Source organism: Pinus tabuliformis, chromosome 6 (genome assembly GCF_031772625.1).
Source record: "Pinus tabuliformis cultivar Carrire ecotype Pingquan chromosome 6, CPIR1, whole genome shotgun sequence".
In the NCBI taxonomy this organism is placed as follows: Eukaryota; Viridiplantae; Streptophyta; class Pinopsida; order Pinales; family Pinaceae; genus Pinus; species Pinus tabuliformis.
This window is the reverse complement of record NC_142292.1, coordinates 1356778344-1356798718: the sequence shown is the minus strand read 5'-3', so window position 1 is coordinate 1356798718 and position 20375 is coordinate 1356778344. Positions and strand designations below refer to the sequence as shown.

At 42.6% G+C, this 20375-nt stretch overlaps 1 protein-coding gene across 1 annotated transcript in view; it reads left to right on the top strand.

The window, feature by feature from the left end:
- LOC149263668 (uncharacterized) overlaps positions 1 to 19373 on the top strand; it is a 92164-nt gene extending 72791 nt beyond the window's left edge. The window contains exon 2 of the mRNA XM_089388269.1: positions 18929 to 19373. Within this exon, the coding sequence (XP_089244395.1) occupies positions 18929 to 19099 (171 nt within the window). The 3' untranslated portion in view covers positions 19100 to 19373. The remainder of the gene's footprint in view (positions 1 to 18928) is intronic.
- Positions 19374 to 20375: the final 1002 nt, after the last annotated feature.

Below are 20375 nucleotides of genomic sequence, written 5' to 3'. Positions count from 1 at the left end.
CGGCAGCAGAGGGGCAAAGATCTCCGTATCCTCGGATCTGATCCGGATCCGGATCCGGATACGCAGGAATACGTGCCAAATACGACAGGTGGCGGATGTGCACTTTTTGGAAACGGCTCCTCCTCGCCAGAAACGTATGTCTAGTATAAAGCCGGAACCCGCATAACTTTTGCCCAAATTCTGAAACCCGAAAAAGTTAAAAATTAAAATGGGTGTATGCGTTGGAGTTTAGGGTTTTCGCTTTTTACGCTAGTTAAAGTTCCGCCATTTCAGTGTGCTGAAATCTTTCCCACAGCCGCATTTTTTTTATATAACCACAGCCGCATTATTTAAAACGATAACCACAGCCGCATTTTATAGTTTATAATTTAGAAACGATAACCACAGCCGCATTATTTAGAAACGATAACCACAGTGGCATTTATAATTTATAACCACAGCCGCATTATTTAGAAACCATAACCGGTTAATTTCCCATTTTTGAAAACCTGTTTTGAAGTGCGTTTACCCATAACGTTTATATATTATCAACGTTTATATATATATTTTTTTCTGAGTAAAGACTAATTCTATTAAGTGAAGGAAAATATAGTACAATCAAGCCTGAAAACAGGCTTAGCAGAGAAGCTATGGAGCCGAAGGTGATAGGGAATCAACCTTGCTCCAAATAGATAGACAAGGGACAGGTCATAGAAGCAAAGGAATACAAAGGAAAGTACTGATCCAAAGGCTACCCCGAAGGGTTGTTTCCTGCAAATCGACATTTTTTGCCTTTTTTCTTGCTCACTTTTATCCACCCAGTGGAGTTTGGTTGTGTCATGACAAGTTGTAGATTATTTTGTCCTGATGGCTGATCATCCTTGTCAGAGTCTGAGGACGAAGAGATATGGGTACGTTTCTGAGAAATCTGCTGGTTAGAGGGAGCCTCCTGGTGAGCCGAGGGGGCGTCCTTCGGAATTTCCTCATTCTGTAGATCAGCTTCAATTTCCTCATCAATCTGCACATCTGCCTCCGATTCCTCCTCCTCCGAGCTCGAGAAGCCTAAATCGTCCAGCGGACGGGGTGGTTCAAAAGGATTCCATCTCTTGGATTTGGGCTTACGATTCAGATTCTTCTTTTTATCTTTGAGCTGTGAACATGTGCTCTGAAGGTGCCCTGTTTGATGACAATGGCGACAGCGGAAGGCTGTGTTCTCGTAATCCAGTGGTTGAGTCCAATGGAAATCTCCAAACTTGAGATTAATCTGATCCGACAGTCCTTTGCTGATATCTATTTCTGCACACAGTCTGCCATAAGTGTAGAGACCATTTTCCCTTCTTGAGGTATCTGTAGCCAGGTATCGTCCCAAAGTGTCTCCAATAGCTAGGAAGACAGAGAAATCCCAAAAATGGGCCGGAAGATTCGGGAGCCTGACCCAAATGGGAAGCTTGGAGATGACTGCTGTAGAGGGGTCGAAGTCAGGAAACCAGGGGGTCAGAAAAAGCCCAGCTGAACCCCAGAACCAAGGGCCTCCCGTTAAGGCTTTCTGGTAGTCTTCGGTTGATTCAAAAAGCACCAGAAAAAAACCTTTTGAACATAAGAAGATTTTACATTTTTTAGTCCAGGAGGAATGGACCCATTGATAAAGATCTGCTGTGCGAGGCCATAGGGCATTAAATCTGCAAATGAGTGCGGATTCTACAAAGCTCTGGTAGCGGCTTTCAACCCTAGGAGTAGAGAAGTCGATGGAGGGGATTTCCTCTGATTTGTCTACCAAAAACGGCTTTGGAGCTTCATTTAGCTGGGATGCCTTTGAAGAGAACTGAGGTTGGGCAGCGTTTTTGCGTGCTGCATCTTTGTAAGAGAAAGATGGGGCAGAGGAGGTTTGCCCAAATGAACCACCTCTTAGACGGAAAGAAACCCCAATAGCCGTGTCCTTTTGAATGCTGTAAAAAGAAAGAGGAAGGGAATGCATAAGCTGCTTACCCTTATACAGCAATCTGAGGCACGAGGAGGGAATCCCCAGCCGGCATTCAAGTTTTTGCAGAAGATCCTGCACAAGATCTGATGCGCAAACCCATAACATTGTCGTTTTGCCGGAAAGATTAACTTGGATCTGGAATGCATGAGGTTCTTCAGGCAGATCCCGCTGGTTCACGATCGAAAGCTGCTTCAGAGTTGATCTCGTCTGAACTTGCCTCCTGCAAGCTGCTTGTCCATCGATCTGGGTTTTTTTAAGGCCCCAAGATCTTCTGGGCTCCTGATTTGATGGTTTAACTGCAGATCTAATCATTTGATTGCCATGCACAGTCAGTACTCCCGATTCAGAGTAGAACCATGACCCTTGACATCGGATCTTGAGGATTCGAAGGCTGCAGATCTGTAATAAAGGCAGATCTGTGACTCCATTGAGTAGATTCAGAACATTGAGTTCCAGGATTTGGGTTCCATGCAAGATGCCTGAAGCCATTCTACGCCTTCTGGGCACGCCGGATTTTCTTGCTTGACGCCAAGGTCAGCCCTGGAAATAGAGGGTTGCTCCACAGGCTTAAATTCCTGCAGACTCTTGAAGTTCTCCCAGGGTTTGACCCACACCTTGGCTGTGTACAGCTTGGGCTTATCGCCGTCCTCGGCCTCTATGGTCAGATGATACATAGTCCCCGCTACAACTTGCTCCTTTGCCGCCACCACTCGACGAAACGATACATCGCCATTCTGCTGCTTGTTGTGTTCATCAACGGCAAAGCGCCCAAGATCGAGCGTCTCTATTGAGTTCTGAAAATCTTTCACATCGCGTAAACCTCCGAGAGTTCCCATGGCCGCTACCCAACCCTGCAGTTCACCGATGAAGGGGAAAGCCAGCGCTCCATGACTGTGCCGCGCGTCTCCGTCAACAGCGTGGCCGAGCAGAGGCCTGACGGCGGCCGAAGGAAGCGAGGCGGCATCAAGGAAATTAGGGTTCATCGTTCAGTCCGCAGCGCTACAATCAAGGATATTCCAAAGAACATCAACGTTTATATATTATTATTATCAGTTTGATAAATTATCAGCGTTTAGTTTATTATCAGCGTTTATATAATTTGAAATATATATATAAATACCAGCCATTAACTTTGCATATGCTTCAGTTTCATTAACTTTCAAATGAGCTTTCAAATGAACATTTAAAAGAAATCATGTATATTTTAGTTTTTGGTATTGATATTTTGATATATACATAATATTATAATAATAATATATATATATGTAGCTTTCAAATGAATATTTAAAATCTCATATATATTTTAGTTTTTGTCTATTGATTGATATATATATATATATATATTCAAATTGTGTATTGATATATATATATGTTATTTAATTCAAATTGTGTATTGATAATTATTAACCATCAATATTTTTGAACTCTAAAGTGTTTTTTAAAATTTTAAAAATATTATTATATTTTATTTTTTTGTACGTGACGTATCCTTGCCGTATCCGGATCTTGGATTTTCAAAAAACTAGCGGATCCGGATCCGGATCCGTATCCGTATCCATATCCGTAGAAAAAAGAAGAAAAATAAATTTTATTATTATTATTTTTCTAGTCAAAGCATGTTCTTCATGCTTCTAGGGTTTACTGAGTCAAAAAGAAAAATTTCCATGTGTCAAAGCCCCATTTGGATTATTTGTAACAAAATAAATTTTTATTTTGAGTAAAAAAGTCATTTTGTCACCACAAGGCCAAGTCGGCCTAGAAGGGGTACCTATTCGACCTCCTAGAAAGCTATAAATAGAAGAGACTTCGACGTCATTTGAAAATTGATCACTCACTCACACACATCGATTTTTGTACCAAGAGGAAGAAGAAAAGCAGTGAAAGTCAAAGAAGAAAGAGGAGAAGTCAAAGGAGAGAGAAAAGGCCAAAATTTTCTTGTTTCTGCTCATGTGCGAAGTTGAGGTTCGAATTGCACGTCTGAGTTGTCAGTTTGAAGTTCTTTGTTTGACCAGATTTGTTGAGGTTTGACCAATGTTGACTTTGACTTGGTTGGAGGAGTTTTGAAGGAGGGCTGACTTGGTCTATGTGGAGGTCTTGGTCTTGGTTTTTGGGTCTTGGATATCTCACTTTGATCTGATTCTATAAGAAGATAAGTTGTTTGGGTTTCCCCCTTGTGGGGTTTTGCCCTGGCTTGGAGCCTACATCTTGTGTTCTTTGTCTCTTGTGATCTTCATGTACTTTATGTTTTGGTAATTGCTTGATGAAGAAGACATAATAAAAGTAATAAAAGCCAACATACATTCACAAGTAATTATCAAGAAAGAGGAATCAACCCTAATCTACAAGCATATTGATTTCTAAACAATGGATACCAAAGAAACATCCTGAACTGAGCTTCTATAGCCTGCTAAACAACATGGATGGCCTTTCCATCTGATTGTACGGGAGTTTGATCCATATGGTTGTGTGGACTTCCATATGGCTGTATTGAATTGTACGAAAGTCTGGTTTGTATTGCTGTGCAGACTTACGTACAATTGTATTGAACTGTATGGATTGTTGTCTTGAACTGTGTGCTGGCTGTTACCGCACAAACTAGCAGGGGACCTAAAAGGGGTTCCTATGAGGAAAACTGCTAGGTCGAGTGATAGATGAGATCATGGACAACATAATGTATGGGCAGCACAGTGATCATGAGCAGCATGATGATGCAGGATGCAACATGATGGTGCTACACGATAAGGTGCAGCAAATGAACAAAATGGATAGAAGCCATCACCTAGGAGAATTAGTTGAAGCAGAATGTCTTCAACTGATCTCATGTATCATCGTTATAGGAGATGATCTATGCTCAGATCTAGATAAGTCAAAGTGTTGACTTCTGATGTAAATATATTATCTCTCTCTCTCTTTCTCTGCTGAACTTTGAAGAACATAAAAGAAGAATTGATCAAGGGTTTCCCCACACATTGTGGGGTTTGTCCCTGGCTAGCGCCACATCTTGTGTCCTCTTGTCTTGGCTTGTCTTCTACGATTTATATTTATGTTCTATCTGCAGTTTACTTTATGCTAATTTGATTGCTAATATAGAAAAGAAATTAAAAAAATTGCTCTAGCATAGAACATACCTAAAATTAACATGGGATCAGAGCTGAGGTGAAGACAATGCCCAAGCAAGAGTGAAAGATCAATCACCAAAGACAGTTGGGACAAGACAAAGATCAATGGGTTCTTCACAATTCACTTAGGGTGAAGTCGAAGCAGAGCATATTATCAGAATGGCGCAACAGAACTTCTGATGGCATACCTAAAGATCACTTCATTGGGAAGTTCGGATCTAAGGGTGGAAGGAAAGGTAGATGTCTTGATGATAAGTTCGACCCTTATGCGAAGGAGTGTCCGAATGACAGAGATGCAGGTCATCAAAGACACGACCGATTCCTCCGGAAGCAAGGAACCCCAGTAATGGAAGTCGAAGGTTCAAAGGTGACATTCGTCGATGGAAAGTTACGTCTTTGAAAATAGAATTTTCAAAGATGTTTTTGAGTTCAAGGATGTATTAAGTTATAGGAAGTCCACTGGGGACCATGTCCATTAACACATAGCACCAGAGGTCTGTGAGTCAGATGGTGACAAGGAAGCTTGAATTCAAAAGGAGCATGAAAGTACATGTCTGAGATGTACCGAAGGAAAATCTTATAAGGGGACCATCCCCCTCATGCCACAGGTCCACAAGTTTGGAACAACCCGAGGAGTTTGATTCATGATCGGGAATCTCATGCTTGCAGGTGATAGAAAGCCCTCTATGGCTTGAAGCAAGACACCCCGAGCATAGTATGAGAGGATCAGCAGCTGTCTGATGAAGTTGAGATTCACTAGGAGTGAAATCGATCCAAACCATCCGAAGGTTGTGGATGACAGTCCTCTCATACCGGCACCTATGTCTGACAGGTGTAGACCCTCTCATTTGTAGAAGACAGAGGGAGTTGGATTCTGAATGTGGAAAGATAAACTGCAAGCCTATGACTACGTCGAGGATCTTAACTTTCAGAAGTTATATGGTAATGATGTCGGACTAGATTTGGGAAATGCCTCTGAAACTCATTCACGTTGATGTTCTTGGTGAACCTCCATCCAGACATATGTTTTGCAGTTAGTATGGCAGTGTAGAGGATCACTGGAGCACTTCTCAGTGCTGGTCCTCCTTGGGATCTGCTTCGATATCCTGGTTGAGCAAGAAGCAGAAGTTGGTGGCTTTGAGCACCACCAAGGCAGAGTATATTGCTGCTAGCATGGCTACCTGAGAGGCAGTCTGGTGACGGAAGCTCTTCAGTGAGCTGTTTGTACACATGATGAATACCACTATGATTCTCTGTGACAACCAGAGGTGGGATTCGATTATAGAGGAATCCCGTATTCAATGATTGCTCCAACAGATAAACATCAGATGCTGCCTTATCTAGGAGATGGTAAGTCGATGAGCAAGGAGGCTCCATCGCATTGAGACTGATGTACAGGTAGCTGACATTTTGACAAAGCCCCACGGAAAGATCAAATCTGTGATTTTCCCGTACGACTTGGAGTCGTCGAGCGACCCTTGTAAAAGGGTCCTGCATGTTGCATATATTGAGCTTTGGGAGCTCTGAGGGCTTGCGATTCTTACTGGAGCAACATACGACCACAGGGTGACTCACCCTCCCCTGGTGGTGCGGACTGGAACAAGATGATTTGCTCTCTTGTGGGACAAGATGATTCGCTCTCTTGTGGAACAGGATGATTCGCTCTCCTGTGTAGCAGGATGATTAGTTCTACTGTGAGGCCTGGATTGATGTGTTCTCCATGGCGATTGTAGCAGGATTGATGTGTTCTCCTGTGAGGCCTGGATTGATGTGGTCTCCATGGCGATTATAGCAGGATTGATGTGTTCTCCTGTGAGGCCTAGATTGATGTGTTCTCCATGGCGGTCTGGATTGATGGTTCTCCATGGCGATTGTAGCAGGATTGATGTGTTCTCTTGTGAGGACAGGATTGATTAGTTCTCCTGTCGAGGCATCCTACCCATGCAGTCTGGGACTCATGGGAAGTACCTCTCAGCTGATCAATGAGCAGGGAAATGAAGTTAGGGACCATAGTAGTACTGATGGACGCATCGTTGTATCTACTGTACTCCCTACGCTAGGATGACCTCCATTGATTTGGGATCAATGATACTGGTCTGGGACCAGTGGTAGGAGTGGTACCCACTATGACGCTGACTTCGGGTCGGTTGAGACTGGTCTGGGACCAGTGAGAGTGGTACATACTATGACGCTGACTTTGGGTTGGTTGAGACTGGTTTGGGACCAGTGGTACACTCTCTGAGCCTGCGATACTGGTCTGGGACCAGTGGTAGGAGTTGTACCATACTATGACGCTGACTTCGGGTCGGTTGAGACTGGTCTGGGACCAGTGGTACATACTCTGAGACTGACTTTGTGTCAGTGTAGGACTGGTCTAGGACCAGTGAGAGTGGTACATACTATGACGCTGACTTCGGGTCGGTTGAGACTGGTCTGGGACCAGTGGTACACTCTCTGAGCCTGCGATACTGGTCTGGGACTAGTGGTAGGAGTGGTACCCACTATGACGCTGACTTTGGGTCGGTTGAGATTGGTCTAGGACCAGTGGTACACACTCTGAGACTGACTTCGGGTCAGTGGAGAATGGTATGAGACATTCTCGATCAATTCTTCTTCTTCATAGTTCAACAGAGCAGAGTTGAGCAGAGCCAGAGCCAGCAGAGCTGAGCAGAGCAGAGCGGAGCCAGCAGAGCTGAGCAGAGCTAAGCAGAGTTAGGCAGAGCAGTGTAGAGCACTGATGGCAGAGATAGTACAGTTGGACTTATGGATCAGCGGATGGAGTTCTCCCTAGTTGAGAGGGAGTGTTAAATTGGCAACTAGGGCCAAACTCCATGTGGGTTAGCTTATTTATGGCAGCTGATATTTTTATTGGATCCCTCATCGAGAGGTGTAGGATTGATCCAAAGATCATCCAATTCCGATATGTATTTGTGGAGATATGAATTTATTAAGATTATGGTTTTATTATCTAGCTGACCAGCGCTTATGTAGGCTCAAGAAGCCCAAACGTCATGTCTATTGAACCTATACGTTTTGGTATAAATAGAAGAGGATTTGAAGTCATTTAGAGACTCTTCATGTGATCTCTTCTCCACGTCTGGGTTTTTGGAGAAGGAGAAAACGCTAAGAGTATTTGCTATGATGCCCTAGTTGCAGTAGCATAATGATCTAGATCTAAACACTGCTATGGAAGAAACCCTAGAAGCTGTCACTAAATACGCAGCAACAGGAAGGCTCAAGATCTCATAACACAGTCCAAGAAGAAACCTACGTTGCCTTACAGATCTCGCAGCGTAGAACAACAGGTAGCGTGTAATCTGGGCAGCGTGGCATTATGGTGAAACACAGTCATATTAAACATTGTGGCATTATGATGAAACGCAGTCCTGGCAATGTCTAGATTGAAGCCGCAGTCAACGTGAGAATCTGCCGCAGTCATAACGCTAGTCATGAAGACCTACATGCAGATTATGAAGACATCTACACACTGGTTAGATTATGAAATACGCTGGTCATGAAGACCTACACGCAGGCAATGACTATGTATACGCAGGCAATGGAGATACATATATGCAGAAAATGGCAATATATATATAGACACAGTTATGGAGATATATACACGCTGTAATAGGACATGGCAGTCATGGGAGATATGTGTCACGGTTCACGCTATCATCGGAGGTCTATGTTCACGCTGTCATCGGAGGTCAATGTTCACGTTGTACATGTTGACGTTATGAACTATATGCACAGCGTGGACAGTGTTGTCACCTTATACGCAGCCTTATATGCATATGCAGTTATGCATGCACAGTCCCTATACGCTGAAGATATCCACGCAGTTTATTGTTCATGAAAACACTTCTTACGCTGACCATATATATATACGCATAGCATGGAAATGCCGCTGTCATGAAGTCACAGTCAAGACATAGACAACCACAGTCAAGGTGAGGGTAGCCGCAGTGATAAGGAAGAGCTGCTGGAGCTGCTGGTGGCCGTAGTAAGTTAATGAGGCCGCTGGAACAAACTGCTGTAGCCACAATCTATGCGTATAAATCTCGGTGGTATCCCTGTGACAGTTTAGATGCAATAAACAACATAACTCAGATTGCACAATGAAAATTATGTTGGGTATCATCTCAGTCTCACAGATGTATATGTTACTGCCTCGACATAACTTCAATGATGTTTCAATATTGATCAAGAGCTTCTCGGCATACCTGTAAAAGGAGACATATAGTGGCAATGGTCATCATAGTATTTAGATCTAGTATTCTTGATATGGACAGGTATCTCAGAGGTGCAGCAAGGATGATAATCCCAACAACATGATGATAAATGAGACAACATGATGATGGGCATATTAGTAATGGGTAGCATGATGTTGAATGAGATCATGGGCAGCATGATGTATGAGATCATGGGCAGCATGATAGATGAGATCATGGACAACATGATGTATGGGCAGCACAGTGATCATGAGCAGCATGATGATGCAGGATGCAGCATGATGGTGCTACACGGTAAGGTGCAACAAATGAACGAAATGGATAGAAGCCATCACCTAGGAGAATCAGTTGAAGCAGAATGTTTTCAACTGATCTCATGTATCATCGTTATAGGAGATGATCTATGCTCAGATCTAGATAAGTCAAAGTGTTGACTTCTAATGTAAATATACTATCTCTCTCTCTCTCTCTTTCTTTGCTAAACTTTGAAGAACATGAAAGAAGAATTGATCAAGGGTTTCCCCACACATTGTGGGGTTTGTCCCTGGCTAGCGCCACATCTTGTGTCCTCTTGTCTTGGCTTGTCTTCTGCGATTTATATTTATGTTCTATCTGCAGTTTACTTTATGCTGATTTGATTGCTAATATGGAAAAGAAATTAAATAAATTGCTCTAGCATAGACCATACCTAAAATTAACATCGAGGGCAACTATGGACACTTAGCCCACTGTCACCACGACTAAGACTCCCTACTCTTCACGAACTTCCATCAATGGGAGGAGACTGGGTAGTTGGTAAGTCACTTATAAAGTATAGATCAATGAAGGGGCAGAGTGGCCCAAATGATTCCCTTTCCAGAAGAGTTTGGAGGATATGGCTTGCTTTCTCTTTAAGCAAGGGACTTGACCTTCTATGGAAAGGGGATGAGGATTGGACGGTTGAGGTAGAAGTATAAGACCTGTAAAAGATGTTCTCAATCCCTAAAATCCTTTTGAGAACTTGGATTCTCGAGTAGTCCTTGCTAAATAGGCTTTGGTGAAGAATGGGACCACACAAGGCCAAGTGGACCCAGCCTAGGTTAGGGGATGGATTTTGGCAACCAATGATGTTCTTAACCTGGCCAAGGTGAGGGGAAAGGATCAAACAAGAATTTTCTCCCAAAGATGTCAAATTGATCCTATTAGGTTCTAGCTTTGGGAACACCTAGGGAAAACTTGATCCTAGAGCTAGGGCTTGAGGTATCTGGAGATTCCACTGTCAAAATTGCTTCAAATTTGGAGGAGAAGAAGGGGACCCACCAGCGCAGTTGTATCTAGGAGATCGAAGTTTTCTTGTGGCTAGTTTCCTAGGAAATTGATGCCCTAGGTGACCTAATGGGGTTAGACCTAGGAAAAAAGGGGAAAAGGGTAAAAATAGGGTTAAAGTGATCATCCTTTTTGAGGGACTAGTGCCTAATTCACTTGGGGATATGGAGTCAAGGATAATAATGAAGAAGGATTTAGTTTCTTGATCAAGGAGGCTCCCAAAGTCAACTTCGTCCAATGTTTGAGGAAAGAGAAGAAAAGTGACTTTCAAGCATTTATACTTCATACAAATGGTGCGATCTTATCAAGATAACATGATCTCTTGGACATTTCATTCATCTAACAATGGCCCATACAAAGAATAAGCTAAATAGACACATAATTCCACATTTCGTGCATGCAACAATTAACCATAATTATAGCGAAATTCAAATGTATGCAGCAACAAGAAAACTAATGTTAAATTTGCACTTACAATGTTAGAGAGTATATCCAACCAGCATCACATTTGCAACTAAGAAACTCCAAGATAGAAATAGCCCAAATCCATACATCAAAATTCATCCATTATCCAAAATAATCCTTTAAGGAAAAAGTGCAAATTTCTCTAAAGATAGAGAGATCCCAAGTCAAGTGATGATACAAATGAATCCAACTAACACCTATTTATACACCAATTAGGAGTTTGATTTAGCTAATGAGCCTACATTAGCCCTTAAAAATAAAATAATGTGCAAAATGACCTAACCTTTGGTGACAAGCCCACCAAACTAGCTCACAAATGAAAGGTAAGCCTCTCAAGAGGAAAAATAATAATTTATGCATGTCGTAGAGCCCTTTAAGAGGCCTGATGAGGTCCATGGGTGATCCGGATTTAAATAGGAACGCAATAGATTACAGAGATAACCATAAATACAGAGGTGCAATAACCATAAACACATAGATGCAGCGGAAATAATGCTTCATTTCATTAATGGAAAATACTGAAATCTGCTTACAACCAGAAATGGCAAGAAACTAGCTAGGGCGATGGTAGCTTATCTCTGAGAAGAGATGTGCGGCTACATGCCTCTGAACTGTTCCGAACTGTATTACAATGAGGCTCGAAGGCCTATTTATTGTTGAGAAACAATGGAAAACCCTTCACATCCCGAAACCTAACCCTAGAAGATGAAACGCCAAATTGTGGGCCCCGTTTGGGTAAATTGGTACATCAATTTCCCGGGGTCGTAACTTTGGCATACGATCTTCGTTTGATGCGTACAATAGCTCGTTAGAAAGATCTATCCGAGCACTACCACTTTGGGAAGGGCAACATCGGTCTATAGACCCATGTTGCCCCCAGATTCCCAAAAAAACATCGTTTAGGGCCTCAAAACGGCTCCGGAAGTTCAGGACCCGAAAAACTGCTAAAAATAGTAAGTTGTGCTACAATTAAGGAAACTGAAAATGCTGAAAGAGACAGTTGTGGGGGTCCAAATGGGTTGGTGGGTGGCCACCAACATCCACCTGGATCATTCCTCCCCCCTTAGGAAGCAATGGTCCCCATTGCGTTGAGTTCCTCCATCTGCTGAACTTGTCCTGCAATCTCTGATGTGTCCAGTGATGGTGGGAAGCATGGTCGACGATGGTCCACATTGAACATTTGGTGCAGGCGAAGGAATGGAGGAATGTTGTGCTCCAAAGCATTGTTCCCCATAGCCTTGGTACTGCTGTAAGGACCATGTCGGTGTGGTCTGAGCTTCTGATGGGTTCTGGTAAGGCGTTCTTTCTGTCGATGCAACCAGACTTTGTTGCCCACCTGAAACTTATGTGGTACCCCTGTGGGTGAGGAGAAGTTGTTCCTGTGTTCTGTCATGACCGTATCCTTTTGCTGCTGCTGCTGCATGGAGGAACCCTTTGCAGGGGTCATGGGTGTAGCAACGATCTTCCCCTTATTTTGGGAGTGAACCAGACAAATGAATTTCCTGGTCTGTGATATGAGCTTGCTGCCTTTCTTGGTAGTGATCAAGGATGTGGCAGTAGGTGGGGCTACCTCTGGTATCCTGTATAATGAATTATTCAAAGAAATAATGACAGCACGAGGCCTTGACTCATACACAGCATGTCGCCTCCATAAGTATGGCTGGCCTAATAATACATCACAAACATCCAGAGGTGTAACATCACACAATACCTCGTCTGTGAATGGTTTGATGCTGTAGGGAAGGCGGCACTGCTGGCGAACTTTCAGATCTCGTCCTTCATGAAGCCACCCGATACTGTACGGCTGTGGGTGTGGTGTAGTCGGTAGGCCCAACCGCTTCACGACCTCTGCTGAAACCAGGTTCTTTTGGCTACCACTGTCGACAATGAATCGCAGCGGTGAACCCTTCACCCACATCTGTGAGTGGAAAAGACGCTCCCCCTCCTCTGGATCTTCGGGCTCATTTTTCTTGATCTTGGCGGTGGCAACAGTGGCACTGGGATCCGCATCAATGATTTGCTTCCCTTTACCATTCCCCTTGTCGAGTTCTGGCTCAGGGTCGGAACATGCATCTGATTCGGAAGCCTTCAACTCGGCCACCAGCGACTGCTTGGTCCGACACTCACTTGTGTTATGAGTGGGACTCTTGTGGAACTCACACCACTTTCCTGTGTCCTTCTTCGGCTTCGTGGTGTTGTTCTTTTCTTGCGGCTTCGACGGGTTGTCTTGGGTCACCCCGCCTTGGCTTTGTCCTTTGGGCTTTGGATTTGCAGATCCAAAGTCTCGCTTCTTCTGTTTGAATTTTTGCTCGATTTTGACAGCGTATCGGTACGCCGTGCCGAGTGAGGAGATGTTCAAGAACACCATCTCTTCCTGGATGTATTTGTGCAGGCAGCCACGGTATTTGAGTACCAGATGCAGCTCTGAATCTTTGATACCCAACTGTGTGCGAAGGGTATGAAAAATGTTTGTGAACTCCGGCACATCTTGGTCTCGTCCCTGCCGCAATGTGGTCCATTTGATGTATTTGTCCTCATAGCTTCCGACAGGGTAGTACTGCTCCTTGATGGCATCCCGGAAGTCATTCCAAGTGGGTGCGGCTGAAAATAGTGAGCCTGTACTTTCATCCTTCTGCTCGCAGTAGGTTTCCCACCAGTCCTTGACATGGGGGGCTGCTTTGAGAAGAGCAAAAACAATCTTTTCCCGGCTTGAAAATTCATGAACAGAAAAATACCCATCTAGCAGATTTAACCATTTATCTACGGCATCTGCGTCTATTTGACCCTCGAAGATGGGGATTTCAAAATTAACTTGTACCTTAAACGGTGTGGCGTTTCCAGAGTCGCTGTTGGACGTCGATGCGTCGCCTCTGGGTAGCCGCTGAAGGATCTGCGCAAAGCTATCCATCATCGCGTTCCTTTGCCGCTCGAGCGCTTCTTCGAGCAAGATTTTGATAGGATCTCCTGCCCCCTCGTCTTTCTTCTCATCCGCCATGGGAGGCCGTCGGGATTTGCGAGGCTGGTCTTGCAAAGGTTCGACCAGTTCAAGCCCTAACTCCTTATATCCCGACCTCGTTGGGGACATGCAAAGAAAAACAGAGAAAAAGCAGACCGCTCTGATACCACTGATCCGGATTTAAATAGGAACGCAATAGATTACAGAGATAACCATAAATACAGAGGTGCAATAACCATAAACACATAGATGCAGCGGAAATAATGCTTCATTTCATTAATGGAAAATACTGAAATCTGCTTACAACCAGAAATGGCAAGAAACTAGCTAGGGCGATGGTAGCTTATCTCTGAGAAGAGATGTGCGGCTACATGCCTCTGAACTGTTCCGAACTGTATTACAATGAGGCTCGAAGGCCTATTTATTGTTGAGAAACAATGGAAAACCCTTCACATCCCGAAACCTAACCCTAGAAGATGAAACGCCAAATTGTGGGCCCCGTTTGGGTAAATTGGTACATCAATTTCCCGGGGTCGTAACTTTGGCATACGATCTTCGTTTGATGCGTACAATAGCTCGTTAGAAAGATCTATCCGAGCACTACCACTTTGGGAAGGGCAACATTGGTCTATAGACCCATGTTGCCCCCAGATTCCCAAAAAAACATCGTTTAGGGCCTCAAAACGGCTCCGGAAGTTCAGGACCCGAAAAACTGCTAAAAATAGTAAGTTGTGCTACAATTAAGGAAACTGAAAATGCTGAAAGAGACAGTTGTGGGGGTCCAAATGGGTTGGTGGGTGGCCACCAACATCCACCTGGATCAATGGGTGCCACAATGAAGAATAGGACCCTCAAAAGCAGTGGACAAGGGGTTGGCCCCTTGTAATAACCCATGGTGCTCCAAATGAAATGTGGGGGCACAAAAATGTCCTCATGGGTCTCCAAACAAATCGAAGATGCCAGTAGATCGCCTACAAGGGCTAGGATGATGGTGTAGGTGATGCCACATCATCGTGCAAGTTCTGGATCATCTGCCAAGTGTATGGTGTAGATCTAGTGTCGACTGGGCATGATGGATCAGGGACATCATCCTTGTCTAATAGATGAACCACGAGCAATCTCTGAATGGCTGTGGGGATCCATGAAGTGCAATCTGCTGCTGTGGGGGCCTATGGCTCTCAATGCTTACCCTATATGTGCCAATGTAGGCCTTAGGAGGATTAGGACCCCATATAGGTAGACCAAACCCCAAATAGAAACCATCTGCAATCCTACATAAGATCCAATGTGTCCCCTAGGCTTCCAGTACAACAAGTCATTAGAGAAATCGAGCCATGAGCTTACCTAATCATGGACCACAGGTGGGGACTTCATAATGCCCTGCCCTTCCATAATGGGCTTCATGATGTGCCAATGTCTCCTAAACTCCCAATGGCATTAACCAAGTACCCTATTAGGTGGTTTTTGCTTCTAAAGGGGATAATATAGTCAAGGTACATCCGTCAAAAGGTGGTGGCATGTGGCGGATAGGTGAATGAGGTAGGGAATGAGAGGAGGCAACCCTGGGTCACACGCTGGGGCATAGGGGTAGCTAATAAGAGGGAAGCCCACACTTGGGTTTACAAGGTGTAGGAGGGAGCAATCATGGTACATGAGGTGCTTTGGCCTTGATTTTTCCATCTCTTTATATGTCTTTTGCCCTTTCATGATTTTCTTAGATTAAGTGCTCGAGGCTTAAGGGGTTAGAGCATGATGTATAAGATATAGCAGTGAATTCCTCCCTTTAAGGTGGGGCGATTCATTGCCCACTAGGGATTGGGACAATCATGGGTTCCTATATGAAGAGGAAGGTTCATAGAACTTATTGGAACCAGGGTGGTGGCCATGATGATGGGGTAGAGCTCCATGTAATGGCTTTTGCTCACGTGCTAAATGTTTTTGTCTCGACCATCTTTTGCATTTTGTGGTACCTTTCCTGTTGAATGTGGCCATATATGATTTTGACTTTCTTTTTAGCTGCATCAACCTTCGGGCTTCATTCCAAGCCATGACCCAAGGTGTGGGCAAGGGGAAGGGGTGTGTTGACTCTATGTGGCCCTTATGGAGGAATGTGGACCCAGGTGGGAGAAGTGATGGATGGGGTAATAATGAATGGAAAGGGGGTAATATAGGTGGATAAGGGAGCGGGACCACACAACCAAAATAGGGGTTTCCCATGAAATACCATCCCTGAAACCAAGTGGTCAATAAAGGAGATCCCACGAGACTAGAATCCAAGGTGAAGTCCTAAAAGGGGTCTAGGGGACAGAAGCACAACCCTAGCCCATTCTTTCCGCCGAATCCCCCCATTAATCCATACCCAGAAGTGTCCGTGATAAGAAAACTACAAGACTCAATTTCAAATTGACAAGGCATATCTTTAGCTTTGGGAGGCCCACCTTCAAACATACGATCATGGCAGATGGGTGAGGGACCGCATGGCCGACTCAGGTGGCGGAGAAATGGCACAGTGAGCTAGCTGATGGGTGCCGGCTTAGAACCATCTTGGAGAAATTTTTTCACCTATGGATATTACCCACAAAATGGTGGGTAACATTGCCCGGGAACATCTCTTTCCTGGCTGCCTGCTATCTCTATCTTTCTCAGCTGCTCAACTACTCAAGTGTGTTGAAAGCCTCTACCTTGCCTTGTCTTTAGAGTTTGAGCGGAGAATCTATTTTAAGATGACTCCTACTCTAAGTCATGCAGGAGATACAATTATACTAAACTGTTAAATATAATACTTTCACTTTTTCTACTAAATTGAATGTCAATACCTCTTCGAAAAATAGAATTATTTTTTTGAAAGTACTTTTCAAAAATATCGTGAACTACTACTTGCATGTTCACACTGAAGATGTGCAAAAATTCCTGTCTAAGCTATAATTCTCAACACAAGTGTTATTATAGGCATACTCTTGCAAACAGAGAGGCTGCAGAGGCTAATTTGCTTGGCGGAGGTCTGTGCATGCTTGCAACTTAGTGAAAAGTGGTTTTCTACCATAAAACCTCATCCAAATAACAAGTCATTGCATGCTTAGCATGCCATGTGGGGCTTGTTGAATTTAGTATGATTTCTTTCCTCTTTCCATGGACAGTTAGGTCAAACTAGCCCTAGTTGTGTTTTAGGCTTTTCTATCAATGAAATGGAGACAACTTTGTAGAGGTTAGACAGCGTTTTCTGAGAACATTACAGCAACATACTTCTATCATTGTCCCATCTTCTAGGTCTAATGAACCACTTCCACCATTGGTACTACCGGATATATTTAGCCTGTCATGTGTTGTCATTATGATGTAATTTGATCTCTTGAATAACATACTAATTTGATTAAACTATGCCATGTTTATGGCTCTTGGAATCACTTGTTGAGTAGTTTAGTTGTATTTTAGTGGGTTGGTTAGCTACTTTTGCACTTTGATTTTCTATTCACTTAAGGCACACCTTCACTTCATTTCATTTGTTTGATGTCACTGTTGTAATTGGTTTATGAATTTGATCTCAACCATCATGATTTTTTCTAAGAATTAACCCTTGCTGTTAATTTTCTATGAGCATTCAAAGTGCACATTTTGTATGCTGTTTGGTTGAATTATTTACGCTGATTTATTAGTTTGATAACGACATACAACCCCTAGGGACACACCCCCTTAGATTGGAAAAGCACTGTTGATGTTTGTAGCTCAGGCAAGTGTTTCTGCACAGGCCTGTGTCTGTGTGCAGAAGCCACCCACATTCTCCTGCATGTTGCTAATGTAACTTGGCCTAAGACTAACTTAGGAAAAAACACATATTAGAATGTTGGCTTATTGAGCTAAAAGATACTTAGGAAAAGTAAAGTAATTTACTTGATTTTGTTTTAATTTCAGCCATTGATCTCAAGTAAGGTGAGATCTAATCTCGGCCATCAATCAGTTCAGAGATTAAAATTAGGGATCTAGTTCAGTATAAAGTTATAAAAGCAAGGGCAGGGAGAGGGAGAAGACACACCATACATAGGCATTAGCCTCGGGAGGAGTGTGACACTGCAGAGTGCCGGGTCCGAGTAAGTACAGGAGAGAGCTTGGAGATTTATATCTGCCTAGGAGATCGAGCGCTGATCTAGGGCAGATCTCCTGGATCAGATCCAAAGCATTTGTATTTTTGTATTTTCTTAGTGGGGCTATTATCCCAAGACGAGAGCCCAAGTAAACACTAGCAAAAAGAGGACATCCCTACCTAACTCCCCTTGAAGAGGGGAAGAAATCAGTTGGGCTTTCATTAATTACAACAGAAAACAATGGGTTAGAAATACTGCCTGACACAACTATTCTTGCCGAACTGAATTTTTTGTGAGATATCAAGCAAAATATCTCCAATTACTTTGTGGGATTTGTTTGACACGTGTAATTAATGAATAGTGGTTTGATTCTTCCAACCCTTGTTAAATGAAAATCTTCTTAAGCTGAAGACATAAGATTATCCACCAATTGTTTACCCTGTACGAAGCTGCCTTAATCTTTAGAGTTCAGCACAGGAAGATGCATTTGAGCCTTGCTGTGATCACTTGACACTATTTTATAAGTTGCATTACACAGGGCAACTGGTCAATATATATCAGAATTTCCAATAGAGTATCATTTGGAGCAGGAAATGAACCACCATATTCATAACATTTATCCTTATTAAGAAGCTTGTTTAGCTTTGAATAAACCCAAGTTAATACCATGGTGAAGGCAAAAGAACTTTTTGTAGAAACATAATTTTTCTTAGTGCTTTAACAGCATGCCATGACTTTATGTATAGTTCTTGAGAGCTTCAAAGTCATCATGGAACAAATTTAATGCAAATTTCTTTAATTTGTACTTGCAGCAAAGAGAGAGAGCTAATAAGGCTGAAAGACGAATGCGGAAAGAAAAGTCACTTGAACAAAAGAGAGGAAGGGAAAAAGAACTTATATGGAAAAAGAGTTCTTTATGGATTGACGAAAAAGACTTGGACAATAGGATTGTTGAAGCTATGGTGGATACTACTCCACTATAAAGATCATTTTGTTGCATCCTTCTGCTCCACTATAGAAGCCATTTTGTTGCATTCATACTTAATATGCAATAAATGGATTGCACTTAAGGACAAAGGTTATCTTTGCTTTTCAGTTCCTTATAACATTTGTAAACTAAATTTTGCAGTGACTAAAGGAAATTTTCTGACTGTTTGGGACATTCTTGGCTCTGTTATATGGCACATTAATTATGAAAGACATTCTTGGCACTATTATATGCCACATTAATTATGAAAGACATTCTTGGAACTGTTATATGGCACATTAATTATGAAATAATCTGTTATAGTAGGTAATGAAATGAGGTTTTCAGGTTTTGTTTGAGATGGTTGAATGGTAAAATCTGCATTATAATGAGCTTTGGAATCACCTATTTATTATAGGTTGTAACATTATGCTTCTAAAAAGAGTGTTCAAAAGTCTGTTTCATACACTGGATGCTGCAAAATACAAATGGAAAAGTAAAATGTATGGAGTCAAATATTGTCATGACTTTTGGAAATCCTATTCGAATCTGTTGCCTCAGAAATGCCTTAAATATTAGTATTGCATATTACAGTTGTATATAGTTGAGAATCTCTGCTTTCTTGGATATATGTGTATGTAAATGGTGATTAGGAATTATGTGACATGTCCACTGAAAGTCAATTTGCCCACAGTGCACCAAAAGATTATCTGCTAAAAGTTGTTAGGGCATTTTTCTTGTTCAAAACTGGGCCAAATCAACAGAAAATCTTTTTTTCCTATAATGGCATGATACCAATTGCTGTGAAAAAGATATTTAGCCAATAAGCAAAATTGCATCTAAATAATCATGAAAAGAGGGTTTGTAGAGTGATCCCTCTGTCACAAGAAATCAGTGCAAAGCACAATATATACCATTGCCATGGAAACGATATATAGGAACTTCAATCCATTTGATACACAAACAACCACTGTCATTATAAATTTGCAAAATCCATTGGTGGTTCATCATTCAGTTACTGCAGCCTAGAAATACCAAAGACCTAAGGTTAATGCACCAATTCGAGACGGAAAGGGCAATTTAACATGCAACTGTGTTATGCTTCTACACTGGGTATAAGCAACTGTATTATGCTTATACTTCAATATTTTTATTCTGGTTTTCTTGGGTGACACTTTGAATGCCTGAAACCATCATCTCTCAGATCACATTGTCAAGAAAATATTTATATCGATCAACATATGCACAGATGAGAAAATAATGCAGAGAATTGGAATCACTCTGCGTACAAT